The sequence below is a fragment of the Dermacentor variabilis genome, chromosome 3 (assembly GCF_050947875.1).
Source record: "Dermacentor variabilis isolate Ectoservices chromosome 3, ASM5094787v1, whole genome shotgun sequence".
Lineage (NCBI taxonomy): Eukaryota > Metazoa > Arthropoda > Arachnida > Ixodida > Ixodidae > Dermacentor > Dermacentor variabilis.
In genome coordinates, this window is record NC_134570.1 from 44126431 (window position 1) to 44141496 (window position 15066).

General features: G+C 49.8%; 1 protein-coding gene across 1 annotated transcript; it reads right to left on the bottom strand.

The window, feature by feature from the left end:
• Nucleotides 1-635: 635 nt before the first annotated feature.
• LOC142575477 (high-affinity choline transporter 1-like) lies at nucleotides 636-13204 on the bottom strand. Its single transcript, XM_075684874.1, has 5 exons — nucleotides 12925-13204; nucleotides 10995-11124; nucleotides 9116-9333; nucleotides 5820-6018; nucleotides 636-3075 (listed from the first exon to the last, which is right to left on the bottom strand). The coding sequence occupies exons 1-5, from the start codon at nucleotides 13027-13029 to the stop codon at nucleotides 2171-2173; spliced, it is 1557 nt and encodes a 518-aa protein (XP_075540989.1). The 5' UTR covers nucleotides 13030-13204; the 3' UTR covers nucleotides 636-2170.
• Nucleotides 13205-15066: the final 1862 nt, after the last annotated feature.

Here is a 15066-nt window from a genome sequence, read left to right on the forward strand (position 1 = left end):
CGAGGGCTTGCCTCGCCGCCGCCTCGTGGGCGTGCTGGGTCGCCCAGGTTTGGTCGTCGAGGGCGGAGCTCCGCAGAGCCTCATGCAACCTCGACGAGAGAGTCGTGGTGTTAGTCTGTGTGTACTGTGCTGGGCACTCCCATAGCACATGCGGAAGCGTAGCCGGGTGGATTCCACAGCCCCGGCAGTTGGGGGTAGTGTAGACGTCTGGAAATATAAGGTGGAGGCGGGCCGGTGAAGGGTACGTGTTTGGTTGTAGTAGTCGCAGGGCGGTAGCCTGCGCCCGGCTGAACTTTGGGTGAGGCGGAGGGAAGGTTAGGCGACTGAGGTAAAAGGCCATAACGAGATCGTTATAAGTTGTCAGATTGTCCCTGGTGTCCAACTCATCTCATGTTCAAGTTTTTTTTTTCGTTTTTCGAGAAATGCATGGGTCTAGAAATGGATCTATATACACATATATAATTCGAATGTAGATTTATTTTTCGGCGAGTTGATATACAGAGGTCGACCTATATTTATGCTTGACCTATTTTCGAAGTAAATACGGTTTAAATTTTTTGTAGGATACGCCGTGTCTGTCGCTGCCGAGACAAAAAAAAAAAAAAAAGCCCTGTTTGTATCCCCTAATTTAAGCCAGTCCTGTGTGCACGATCGTGCGCATCAAGATAGTGCATGAGACGCAAAATCCCTGATGAACATAATTGTGCTGCAAACATCTTGGAATACATCTCATTGGACCTACACTGCAAGTCTGAACAATGTGCGTAAAGTTTCTTTTTGGTAAATCGAATTTAAATGTAGACAACCAGGTGTGTACTCCCGATATCAGTATCAAGTAGCTGTACTGTTGCTTTCTAGGTATGCTAGACTTTAAATATTTGATGTTCTCGTATCTGACGTTCCCGCAGAGAGTTGGCGCATGGAGTCCAGATTCTGTATTTTTCGCAATTTTTCATTGAATAGAATCGCTGGCTGAAAGGGATATTGCATGCTACCTGTTCCAACAGTATTTTTCTGTAGATTACCTTTGAGACAGACAGTTTTGTTCAACCTTCTCAGATAGGTTTCAGAAAGAGGCAGAAATAACCTGCATAATAAACAGCGATGTTCAGATAGCTATTTGAACAGATTCAATAATTGACTTTTTTCATTATTCGCTTCAGGGCACATTAACGAAGTTGTCTCCGCTGAACAGAAAATACTGAGAGGGCAAACATTGTGTTGTCAGCGCTCTCCCGCACACCTTTCTCACCTTGACAGCAGCAATAAAGACAGTCGTATATGCTGCCCCAGCTGAAATGCTTCCAGTCACTGCTGGATTACTAGGCAGGAAATATCCGCCAGCTGAAACTTTTTCCCATCTGAAATAATCTTTCAGCTGGCAATCGCAATTGTTTCCAGCTGGTAAAATCACTCATTGCCAAGTGGAAGAATGTTCAATCCCACTTCAAAAGGTTCACCTACCCACTGCACGATCTGCAAATTGAGCTAAACTAAGCAAAAAATGGCATCTGGAATCAGCAGTGAATCCACTGGAGTGTGTCCCCATTCTTAAGTAGCAGTACTGGCCAGTTCGAATGACATCCATGCAGTGGTGAGAACACGTCCCGCTTCAGAATTTACTTTCTGCGCCTACCAATATGTGCTCTATTCTGTTTCCAGCTGGCTCTAGAAATTTTCAACTGCTAAATACACTGAAAATCTGGCTCGAAACCCTGTGGGAAATTGATATGCCATTTTTTCATGCGGAGCTGTTAGCAACTTAAGGCGCGAGTAAAAGTTAGTAACATTTGAAGTCGTTTAGGGCAAGGTTCAGAGACCTGGTGAAAGCGAACAAACCAGAAACGCTATTTGACGTCCAGGAGCGATAACCATGCGTATGTTCGCCGAATCGGTCAGCAGAAAGCATTCTTTTTTTAACGAGAAATATTGGCGACGGCCACGCGTACACGTACCCCGCCTCTTAAATGTGAGCCCGGCATCGTCCGCTCAAAGCCGTCGTGCAGAATGCGGGTAACGTGCCGAACTCGCAGCAGCCACTTCGCCCTTGTGCGCTACAGCTACACTAAAATACGTAAAGCCAAAGAAAAAAAAAAAAATAGCGCGACCACCTATAAGAAGAAGGGACGCTTCGGAGCAAGCATCGTTGGTGAGGGCTGCGGGATGCTCCTCAAAGTTGCTTTTCTCGCGATCCCCCTCCTTGGGGCGGCTCGCCGTGGCTTTTGGAGACGCTGCCCGCCGCCGACGTTGTCGCCTCGTTCTTGGCCCGGCTCCTGGGACGGCGCACTTTGAGGGAGGGCGCCTTGGTCGGCTCGGTGGCCTGATTGCCTTCCGGCTTGCTCTCCGACGCCTTGGAGTCGCTCGACAAGTCCGACTTGGCGGAGCTCGGGGACTTGGCGCTGTCCGTTCTCGACGGCGCCTTCGCCTCAAACGCGCCGGGAGATACGAGGTTGTCCGGCTGGATCGCGACGTCCGTCGCCGTAGCGGCTCTTCTCGCAGGCTTGCTACTCGATTTCTTTTTGGCCCTCGAAAATACGTCGACGTTGGACGTCGACGGCTGCACGTCGACGGCGGCCTTGGGGGAAGCGTCGGCGGTGCTCGCTTTCTTGGGTTTCGGTGAAGCGTCGACGGAGCTGGGCTTCTGGCTCCTAATTGCGCCGAAGCCGCTAGCCCTCAGCTTCTGGAAAGGGTTGATGACGCTGGCTAGCCTGTAAAAGTCGTCGTCCTTGGCCAACGGCGGTTCCTCGGCTTCGTTCTTCATGTTCGCTTCGCCGCCCAGCTGCTGCGCACCGACGCTTTGGTCGCTCTGCTTGGTCGCTTGCCTCGATTCGGAGTGGCGCAGCGAGACGAAGCAGTTGAAGACGTCGAACCTCTGCGGCAGCCAGCCCCCGCGGAAGGCCCAGGAGGCGCCGTACGAGCCCAGCAGCTGGGTGAGCAGGCCGAGCAGCATGCAGGTGAGCCGGAAGGGAAACTGCTGGCCCAGCTCCTCGTCGTACATCGGGAGCCTGATGGTCACCGGCACGTTCATCGACGGCTCGCCGCACAGCCCGCGGAAGACGACGCTGACGAAGAAAGCTGCGAGTGCGCGCGTCAGGCTCAGGATGGATCTGCACTGTTCCTGAGCGCGTACGGAGCTTAGCGGTGTATGTCCACTGGTATATCCACTAGATGTGTCCAGAACTCGCGCGTGTTATGTAACCGCATGGGATATAAGACATGAACTGAACGGTACTGCACGCCTGGAAGGTACTTCAATTAACGATAGTGCATAATCTCATAACTGGCAAGGATTGAATAAGTATGCGCGTCGAAGCATCCGAAAACACATGCGAGCACATACATGCATACACACGCACGTGCACACAACGCGTGTTATATAGTACGTAGGCTCGGTTTCGAGAACCCATTTCTTGCCTCGACTTAGTAGAATGAGGTTCTCACGCACAACTAACGAAATGGGCTGCTTTTGTCATAGAGGAAAGAAAATAATCTAGGAGGTAGCGTCACGTGAAAACCTTGAAACGTAATCCTGAAAAGTAAAAAAAAGGGAATCATGAAAAGAGAAACCAAGCGCATGAAGGCAAGCAGTGTTTTTTAGTCATTCAGAGGGACTGCGCTGGGTTCTTCGGCTGCTACGACTGCTGCAGCCATCGGAAATTGTAACAAGCGGATAATCGTGCGGATTCACCGGAAGTAGTGTTGCCATTGCAACGGCAATCACGTTTTCTGGTATCTGGGCCGAGAACCAATCGCACCGAATGCTGCTAGCGAGCGGCACGGGAAGGAGAATGCGGCGGCGACAACGGCGGCCAGCGGCAGTCAAGGCACGTTCACACCGAAGGCTGAGCGGACAAGCGGACAAGCGGATCCGGCCAAGCGGCCGCGGATTTTCCGCTTTGCGGTAAATACGTGGCCGCTTGGCCCGATCGCGCCCGGACGCGTATTTGGAACATCCAGAAGGGACAACGCATGGCAACCGCAGCGCCACGCTATTGGCTGCCGGCTGCGGGGACGCGCCGTGGCGTCATGCCTAACAACGTACTCTCATCACCAGCGGTCTCGCGTAGCTTGTGGGTCATGGCCAACGCCGTGGCCAACGTTTTGTTGTGGCTGGCACGCAGACGCGGCTACGTGAAACAGGAAACCTACCTCGAACCAAGCCGCGCGGCGTGCTTCCCAAGATTCAACGCGCGATGTGCACATTTCCCGTGATTCCACAGGGAGAGAGAAAGTCGTCAGAGGAGGTTGCCTTGCAAAGGCTAGATGCCTTACGTCTTGCTCCTTCCAAGACTTTTTTTCTTCGTGGCTTTTGTTAATATTCATATTACTGCGATTAGCATCCTTAAGATACTTCACGTACTTTCCGGTAGTTGTGTCTGCGCCTGCCCCTAATCGTTTTCCCAACCAGTGACCCAAGTTGTCTGCTAGATTTGGTCACTATAGGTATGTACTCGTGTTCGTCACATGGTCGTCATCCAAGCTTCGTCATCCAACTCTCGGCTGTCGTCACGCCTTCGCCGTCGTCCCTTTGTCGTGCTTCATCGTCACGCTGTCGTCGTACCGTCGTGATCGTTTCAGAAACGCACTTTCTGCTGCGTTTGCGCCCTGACCTACAAGCCCTTTAACAAAGGGATGTCAATCAGGGCCACACTGCCGCTGGTGACGCGGAACTCATGTCGAATTGTCGTCATGCCGTCGTCGTCACACATGCCACACCGCCTTCGTCGTTCAGTCAACGTCATTCATCGCACAGTTTCGTGTAACAGCTTTAGAGACCCGCGCTGCGTTTGGAAGCAAAAAACGACGAAGCCAAGTGGACGCAACGTCACGACACACTCAATCGCCGCTCTGCAACTGCAGCCAGGTCATCTGAGCCGTTCTGCCTTCCGCTGCTGGCGTGAAACGTTGTCCGAAACGAATTGGCATGCCTGCAGCGCAGATGTTTGCACACCACATCGTGGTCCGAGTGGTACGGACGGTAATCGTCCGGCTAAATGTAGCCAATGCTTTTACTGGGCGCGGACAAACGCCAAATGGTTTTCCGTCGGTCTCTCAGACTGTCGCACCATCGAGGTGCGACGCTTGTCGCGCTGCTGCCGGCGTTCCTCGTCGCGTGAGCGTTGTGAGACACCTGGTTATACCTGCCAGGGGCGATGTTTCTGCAACAGGTTGCCACGAGTGCGGCGTCGCGCCGACACGTCGTCTCCGTGTATCGTCAAGACACCGTCCGAGGTTAGTCATCATATCCGAGGGAGAATAAATAAAACATTTATTCAAGGAAAATGAGAAGATACAGGCTTGGCTTACGTGTGTGAGGAACTCGAGCGGTGATAAAACTAGCTATCGCTTTCAATTGTTTGCCTTCGGGTGAAACCGCCGTTATAAAAAAATAGCGACATGGCGGGGTACTGGTCTCACACGACTGCGGGTCTTTTTCTCGTGTAAATACGGTATTTTGGAGAGCACACTGACATCTCCGTTACTGGCATACCCAACAGCTTCCTGCGCGCTTACGACGTAGCGGTCATCTTGTTGTGACAGGTTATAGCGTTCGCTATCGGGTGTCGGGGCCACCTCCCGATATTGATTTAGGTCGTGACACGAATGGCACACACGACTTGTGGCACGCAGTTGTGCCATACGTCAAAATTTACTTACTTCGCGGTCACGAGATAATCCTTAGAGAATGTAAAAAGCATCATCTATACGCCCTACCTTTAATTTTTTCCCCGATCGAGTCTCCTCCACAGCACCTCATAATAAAATTTACGTAACGCCAACACATTTGTCGACGGTCCGACATGCAATTTCTGACTCACCCAAGAAGGCGCCGTACGTGTTGCTATCTTCGAAGTAGAGGACGCAGATCAGCTGCGGGAACAGCAGCACGTAGACTATGTCCGAGCAGAGCAGCCACAGCTCGAACACGGAATTCACGGACAGCGCCACGTAGGTGGCCCAGGACCCGATGGCGAACACCATGACTCGCAACACCAGGGACACCTCGACGTCGGAAGCCTGCAGAAAGCAGTTGGATGCTCTCGGAACGGACACCAGAGTGCGCTCTTCGACGTACCTTGTCCTCGACTTTCTCTTGACTTATCTTTACTCGCGCTGTTGCAGCCATGAACTTATACCAACTCCCCCGATGGAGGCCGAAAGAAAAAAAAAACTGTGTAGCGTGCCTTGCGCACACCTTTAAGGGGCCATGCACTACGGACGTCCGACTATTCTCAGTTTTTTTTTTCTAGCGCCAAGCTCGCACGGACGGTGACCGCCATTTGATGGTGACCCCATCAATTGCGTGACGTCAGGAAGTGTGGGGCCACCGCTTTGTGTTGTGCGCTCCGAAACAGTTCGAGACAAGACGCTTTGCTCCGCACGCTCTGGCACCCGATGGCGCAGCAAGGGCGTCGCCGTTGAATTGTGCCTGCAGTTCCTTCGCTCACGTGGTAAAAAAGCAGCGGTGGACCACCAAGAAACATTTACCAAAATGATGCATGAAGGCTGCGACGCATTTCCAGCACCTGCAATCGCTTTTGGTGTTTGCAGTATACAAAAGCGTGGCCTTTGAGATCGGATTCCGTTACACCACGAGGCAGACGTTTCCAGGGCTTCGTTTTAATTCGTCACCACTCTGTACGGTTCGAATACGACTTTTATACTTCACCGAATGCGCCGAAATCTTGCGAGCTTGGTGTGAGACGTCTACGGTTTGAGGTGCAATGCATAACTTAAGCTCGAAACAATGGTGTTATTAATAAAGGAGAAGCGAGACATCCACCCAATCGTAGCAATTGCTACAAAGGAAATCCATAGGGCTCCTCGAAAGAAAAGCCTCGCAGTTGAAGAAAAATTCGTCCTGGTCCGCGACTCGAACACGGGACCACCGCCTTTCCGGGGCAGCCGCTCTACCATCTGAGCTAACCAGGCGGCTAGCAGATGGCAGGGCGAAGTCGAATTTATTGACAATTCGAAGCAAAGGCAAGTGTTTTTTAAGGTGTTAAGCATGCCGCTACCGTAGTTGAACCGCAGGCGGACAACATCAATTCTGAGAACTACGGCGTCACTCAGATCGCACTGTGCCTTTTCGCAGCGTTAAACTACACAACATTTTAGTCATAGTTAAGGAGTACTGACAATATTTTCGACCATTCATTTCTTGCGTTAAATGAAGGTTCTGGACCCCTAAGTCCTGGGAAAAGCAGCGACAAGCCTGAGAGGCACCGCTAACAATTTGATACAATAGCTTTTCTAGAGCCTGTTGCGGTTTTATTTCACGGGATGGTACTGTGTCGTGACGTCACGACACAGTTACGTGGCCACGTGGTAGCAGGACATTGCGACGTTCTGACCTTCGCTTCGTCATCCTGGCTCGGTCGTCTGCCATGCTGCCACTTTGGCCCTGACACGAATAGCAGCGCAGGAAGCCACCGAGCGAGTGTCGAAACGTCGCAATACCCTGCTCCCACGTGACCACATGCTGTGCCGTGACGCCACAACACAGTTACACGTGTGGCACCTGATGTGCTCTTACAGCAGCATGCATCATAGAGTCTCAGACTATTACTAGATGGAACTGTGGCGCTAGTGTCCACGGCAACTGCAAGCAGGGCAAGCTAGTTCAGCCAGCTTGGCAATGATGGGTAGTGAGTGGATTTGCCTAAACTTCGACCTTCTAGCGTTAAATGGCTTCGTGACTTTGCAAAGTGATCTTTCTTAAGGAAGTACTGCGTCATAAATATATAAATAAACACCAATGAAATTATTCGACGGCTGGATTCGAACCTCTAGCACAGAAGCCCGATAGTGAAACCATTACGCCACGGACCCACGCACCAGCGGAGCCACTGCAATTGAAATCAGTAACGATTATACGTGCTTGCAGAGCTCTTACTAAGTGGGTCGTTGCAATGGCTCATACCGGAAAGAATTGGTGACTAGTCGGGCGAGAGAAAAGAAAATTTCATCATCAGGAATTGTTCATAGCCCCGTAAGCAAGCAAAAATGCAATGGCTGAACATGAATGAAGAAACGAAAGAAACAAAGAACGAGCGACTTGTCGCGGACACACGAGAAATTTACCATCGGGCGGTTGAGACAAAGCATGACATCGTATTTCAATGGTTGTCAAGTCATTGTGGCCTCCTTGGAAACCAGCAGGCAGGCACAGGCACTTGATCTTCACATACCAGTGTCGATTGCGTTACTATCCCGCTATCAAGAACAGACGCAGCGGGAAAGCTCCGTGCGCTTGATCGCGAGCTTACCTTGGCCCAATGGAATTCGGCAGGCGTCAGAAACCAGCGCCTTTCTTCCCTATCCTGATCTGAAGCTCCGCATTCCACATGGCTTACCACAACGGGAGGCATAACTCTCATCTGTCGCCTATGGCTTGGGGTATCTTTTACCAATGCGTACTCTTACCTCATCGGAATGGCTGCAAGTCCAGATTGTGAAGTTTGCGGGAGCAAAGAGACGATAGCGCACCTTATGTGTGATTGGTGTCGTTTCAGTGCACAAATACAAGTCCTCAGCACCACGCTCGACAGGATTGACAACCGTCCCCTTACGGAAGGCAAATTCTTGGACCCTGGTCCCAGATGACGTCGGCACGCACTGCTTTAAAAGCGCTAATGTGCTTTTTAAAGGAAACATGACTCATTGAAAAAACTACACTATGTGCAAACTGAATCTTTCCTTTTCTTATTTTCTAATCTTCTCTTGCTTTATCTCTTCTGCTCCTTACCCCATCTTTCTGTGTGGAGTAGCCAACCGGACCCTTATTCGTTAACCTCTCTGCCTTTCACCTCTTGTTTTCCTTCCTTCAGGCCTTTTTCAGACTACAATAAATTAAATTCACAACGTCGCGCTGCCGTACCGGAGCTTCGGTTTCGGCACCAAATGCAAGGAACGGAACTGCAGCCTTCATTTGTTCGTCCAAGTCAATCTCTTAGCGTGAAAAGACAAGTAGAGTTATCGTGGAATAGTGTATATAAGCCAAGAAGGTTAGAAAACGATTTCTTGGGTCTAAGCTAATTAAGTGTCTAGTGATACAAGCGAAACTGAGTTAGTGCCACCTTAAGCGAAGTATTTCTAGAGCCGCATACGATACCATGGGTCGAACGATGGACTGGTAGACGTTCTTGGTGACCATGGAGGACGCACTGAGCATGGAAGAGTCCGCCGACGACATGATCGCAGCCGTGATGCCGACCAGGCCCACCATGGAGACAAAGCCGGTGGTCAGGTAGCGTATGGAATACGGCAGCACCCTCACGATGTCCTTGTCGCGCAAATAGTGCGGACCAGGATAGCCGGCCGCCGTAAAGTCTGAAAGGGTGAAGAAAAAAAAAAAAAGCGTGTTCCCTGGGCCCATATACACGTAAAAGATTAACGCTAAAACTGTTGGTAAGATTTTTTTTCTGATGCGCGACGACAGAGACAGGAATATAGAACACGTTCTATACCCTTCTCTCTCTCTTTCTCCCTCTCTGTCGCCGTGTTTCGAAAAATATTCAGCACGAGAACCGACCAACTAGTACGCGTGTGTGAATTTTTTTAGACTGTGGCGCGCAAAATCAGTGATGAAGATGAGCCATAATAAACGGGAGTACGTTTTTAGTGGGCAGAAGGCCCTAGCTGAGGGTCACTCCTCGGCGGATCGATCGATCGATCGATCGATCGATCGATCGATCAATCGATCAATCAATCAATCACTCAATCAATCAATCAATCAATCAATCAATCGATCAATCAATTGATTGATTACTTTATTCATTGACTAATTGATTAATCAGAACTTATTGGGAGTTGGGTCACATTACAAGTATTAAGTATGCAGAAGAAGGTCCCATAGTCAAAGACTGCATCGGTACCTCCTGTACAAGAACAGTTATGATAGTTAACAAATCTCTAGGCCACCGCGCTGGCCGCGAGAAATCCGAGCCACGCGCCCGCTTAGCTTCCTGTCCCTAGCCAGCCGTCGTCCTCCTCACCTTCCTCGACGTCGATGCCGCTATAAGACCAAATCAAACACTGCCAATAGCGAATCGGATCAAATCGAATCTCAAATACTTTTCGAAAAGTTTTCGACTAATTCCTTTTTCTCCAATAATATCGATACGCACGTTCATTGAAAAGGTCGGAACGCAGTCGTCCCGACGAAGCCGTCGACGGAGAAGACGCGCACGCTGTTAGCTAGACTGGCCAGAGTTGCAATTCGCTGTGCAAATACACTGTGCACAGTCTTCCGTGTCATCAGTGCTCCATTCGCGTAACAATATGAAACATTGTTAACGTCACAGTATTCGTCATATTAGCAAGTTCCTGTCATTACATTTCACATTATGAGTATACGCTTCGTCAAAAGCTGTAATGGAGCGTTATGAAGAAATAATAAGTTTAAAAGGCAGTCATGAGCAGGTTAGACCTTAAAAACGCGCGCTGACTGCAGCGATGGCAGAGAGGAAAAAAAATTATTCTCCATAGTTACAAATGTCGCTGTGGATGGTGCCACTATACAGAGAGAAAATCCAAAAACACACGGTTGTCGCACGGATAAAGAGTACCAAACAATACCCATTGCTGAATGTCATGCATGAGCGAAATTTGAGCGCTACGAGCGCGGTTTAGCTGGGAAAGTTTGGCCGCTCGCGACGCAGCGTGGTCACGTTGGTTCCCGTTCCTTATGTCCACGTGGAACAGGGGTGAAATTCGTTTTATTTTTGCTTCAGTTTCATAATCGATCATACACAGCTGGCAATTAGAAGTATTCGAAAACTATTCGAAATGGATTCGTGTTGAACCTATAGCGACTATTGGGTGGGGTATTCGAAACTAGGTCACAGGCTGTCACTCGTAAATGTTGCTTATGTATTCGCTTTTGACTACCATACCTAAGGTTACCGCACGGCTAGGCCGGAGAGCTGCACAGCATGCGCACGCTTGGTTTCATGCGCATCGGTACCAGCTGCAAGTCAAGCTGCACTTACTCGCGCTTTTGGCCGCTGCGCTGATCGCTGCAGGCGGGACGGCCAGCGCGATGCAACCCACGGCGGACAAGTACGAGAGCATCCGGGCGTCGAAGTCGGTCTCGCAGCTTAGCACGCGCTGGAAGTACACCTGCGTCAAACATAGTTGCGCGAGTTATCCCCGTCGCATTTGCACTCCTGCACACGGACCGACGCTCGGCCGAGGCCTCGCGCAGTCCCTGCGCATCAGTTTCGGCGGAGCGTCAATTTGTTAATCTGCTAAACCCTCAACTACAATAGTACTATATAAAGCTCGTGAGACAAGCCCAAGTACTGCTTAGGGCTAAATTCACTTTACGCACCCCACAAACAGACAAACAAACAAACAAACACCAGCATGAAAGTAAGGAGGGAGGATCACCACCACGAGGTGATACAACAGGGGAATGGGGAAAGGAGGGGGACGGGGGAGGGGGGGGGGGGGCGTTGCTCGAGTATGTCGCAGTGGACGGGTTTGGAAGCCCGGCCTCGAAGACTGCGTACAGCCTTCGGGGACGAAATGTTTCCTCCGCGTTTCTCTGCGGACACCCACTGCAGGATTGTACATAATGCTAATAGATAGGCTAGAATCAGGTAAAAAATAAAGGATATGCACATCTGACGCACGCGTCGGTATCTATGTAAAAGGAAACTTTCGGGAAACGGTTGACTAAATGCGATGCGCACAAGTTTCTTTATTGACATCTGTACAACGTGTAATCAATGTTTATGCACCGCACAGGTCACCGATTTACGTCACGTAGCCTCTTATGTTTAGTGGCTACGTACGCCGTTCACAATCCAAGCAGGAATCGAAACAGCCGTTCATGCGAATGCACTCTGAGAAGTCCAAGCAGTGATGTCACGAGGACATCATGTTTGACGTTTGTCGAAAAAAAAAAGTGAGCAGAGGTGTATACATGCAAAGAGAAGTGCGACGCGAAAAGATGTGGTGGTACGGTTGACTGGTGGTTATAGTGTCAAGACCTTCTGCTGGGAGAACCCGAGGTTCGATCCCAGGATCGTACACTTAGTTATTCTCATTTTTCCGTATGCGAGCTATTCGGGCAAGAAAGCAGCAGCCATGTGCTAAGCTAAAGTCCGGGAGGGGGTTTGCAAAAGAAAACTTCGCTTTAAAAAAGCACGCGAACAACAAAGCACATACACCAAAGAGGCGAGAAGTAGAACGTAACGTCAATGACGCCAGGTCTGACGCTACGAGAAGACTTCAGCATCAAATTAGGATACCTCAAGAGTGTCTCCAAACGTTCGTGCAAGCTGATTGCGATCCTTTGACTTGCGAAAAGAGGGTGGCAGAGTTTCTACAACTTCGAAAAATATGTGTCAGTGCTCCTTTCAGGCGCGGTGCTCTGATCGCGAGCCACTGTAGAAAGCTGGCGTCCATCTGACAAGACATTTGTAGCGCTGTCGAAGGTACGAGATGCACACAGCCAATATCCTTGCGCAGAGGGATGTAGTTCCAGGCGCAACTGTCTAATTAATGGCAGTATTAGATAATTAGTTTTTGCTTAGTACATGATGAATTACAGCGTTACGTGACATGTTAGGACCGTTGCGCATGCACATCGTATACCGCGAATTCCGCAACAGCCGAGCAGACGACGTGGCGCGGATGAACACATGTCGAGGGGGAAATTCGGCCTTCCAATTGGCTAAGGTGTCCTGCAGCTTCCACAATGCCGCAAATGACTTGCGAGATGGAGTACATGCATACGTTTACGCAAAATCGGTTCGTGATGCTAGCAATCGGGCTTGCAGATCTGCTAAGAAAATGTCGAGTGCACTTTTCTTGACAGCGAGTCCAGTTTGTATCACTCGTTTGCATTGATTGCTTGCATTGAAGCAATAGCCACAAAACACGTTTCCCGGTGGTTTTGGTGCTTTTAATTACCTGCCACGGAATACCTCCGAGCGCGGTCATCAGGAAGGCGTCGAAAAGCTGGCTCACGCCGCTAGACTCGATGGTGCCGACCCAGTCGCTGTGCGGAGGCCCCATCAGTCCGACGGCGCGGTTGCTTAAGCAGAAGGGCACGCAAATCCACTGCGCGAAAAGCGTTCACTCGTGAGAAAAAGTGTGCGAGACAAGGAGATGTTGGTGCCTGTAGGCGCTCCCCACTATGTAGAAGCCTCAAACGAAAAATAGAAAAAAAAATAATGCAATAACAGCAGTTCTAAAGATGACACACACACACACAACGTATATATATATATATATATATATATATATATATATATATATATATATATATATATATATATATATATATAAGCAGAAGCAAACGTACCCGAGCAGTTCGCAAAATGCAAGTGTTCATAAAAATATGCAAATTGCGCCACACGTTGGTGGTAAACGCAGCACTCGCTAACACGCGCACAAGAGCCGCGGAAACGCGGTAACAAAAATTAAAGAATTATGAAAGCACCAATATGTGCAAATACAGAAAAAGAAATGCATCCAGAAATACAATGTTTTCGCGTGATGAAAGTTACAACAATGTGATTAAGTAACTGAAACATTGTAGATTCTTCAAAAAACTGCATTAATGCTCGTGCTGCACTGTGTTGCACATTTTCTTATGGTCATGCACGCAATATTTCACCTATAGTGGTGACTTCGGCGTCCTATCCAGAGCATGTATCTTCGCGGAAAGCCCTAACGGTGAGTATCAATCTTTGAAGTATAGATGTTCTATGCAGTGGCGTAGCTAGGTCGTCTGGCACCCGGGGCCCTTAGCTCTTCTGTCACCCCCCTCCCCCCGGGTGTAGTCGAGGAAGGCGCGGATATCGACAATTTTCGGGTGTCTTCAGACGTATATGACACCCCCCCCCCCCCTACTGGCCCCGTGCACCCGGGGCCCACGGCCCCCCGGCCCCCCCTGTCGCTACGCCACTGGTTCTATGTCTTCTTCAGCCTCTTCACAAGAGTACACGACGCTATCAGTTTTCTCTATATTTTAGAAGCTTGTATCCGAAGCCTATAATGTAGCCTGTAAGCCTATAGTGAAACCTATAATGAATCCTGTAATGAAGCCTGTAATGTTGCAATGGCTTGTCATCCATTGCAATATGTCATGAAGAAGAGTCTTTGCCGCAATGTTACCTCTCTGTACTTCATGTATTAACGTTTTGCTTAGTATAGCCAAGCTCGTTTATTTTATGCACAACAATGAAGCTTGCGAATCGTCAGAATTAATCCTCGAAATGATCCCGGCTTTCAACATATCAAGCGTACCGTGTTGAGCTGTGCCGTCGTAGATATTAAAGGGTTCATGAAATGGTCTGAACATCTTTTTAGGCGCGTAAGGCACAGCTACAGTAAAACAATCGCGCCACAATTTTAAGCAAACCGTCTCACATTGAGAGAGCTACGGACTATTACAAGTTATCCTCCTCCCTAGCCATGATTTTCCTCCTGAACTCGTTCACCGACCGATCAGGGCTAAGCTCCACCGTCTCTGGCTCTCCGTCATGATATGACGCTGTGTAGCCTACTCCCGGTGTCTTGAAGCCAGCGCACGAAGCCTCTCCAACCTCTCCGCTGGCGCATGGCCGTCGATCCCCAGCGAGAGCTATCCAAGCACCACGCATTGCGAGCGTCCTGTCGCGGTAAACGCAGGCGAGCTGGGTGTTCTGACGTATGGGTGGAGGCCTAAACGTGAGCGGCCTAAGAACGGCCTGCGCGGTGCAGCAATCTGGTGGCGCCGAGCTTAACCAGCCAACCACAGAGCTAATATTGCTGTGACCAACTGAAAAGAATTTTAAACATTTGAAAAGAACGCGTCCACGACTACGCTGCTGCCGAAAATTTACAGCAATAAAGTAGCATTATTGCTATATTTGCGTTTGTCTGGTTGAGCTCTGCCTCTGCGTCACCGGGCGGCTGCACCCGGTGACGCTCACCTTCGCGCCTCCACCCATCCGGCAAAACGCCCAGTCCACCTGAATTTACCGGAATTCTGGACGAACTAGAACTCTCTATTGTGGTAGTAATACTCCGGCGCGAAGTGACGGCCGCAAACGTGCAAATGCTGCC

Bases quoted from the DNA above. Each gene is read 5' to 3' on its own strand.
- LOC142575477 (XM_075684874.1), bottom strand. From the start codon at position 13,029: ATGGGGCCTCCGCACAGCGACTGGGTCGGCACCATCGAGTCTAGCGGC. The intron at 9,334-10,994 runs GTAAGTGCAGCT...TCACCCTTTCAG, and splicing joins CGCAGCGGCCAAAAGCGCGA to ACTTTACGGCGGCCGGCTAT. The intron at 6,019-9,115 runs GTATCGTATGCG...TGCTTTCTGCAG, and splicing joins AGTCCATCGTTCGACCCATG to GCTTCCGACGTCGAGGTGTC.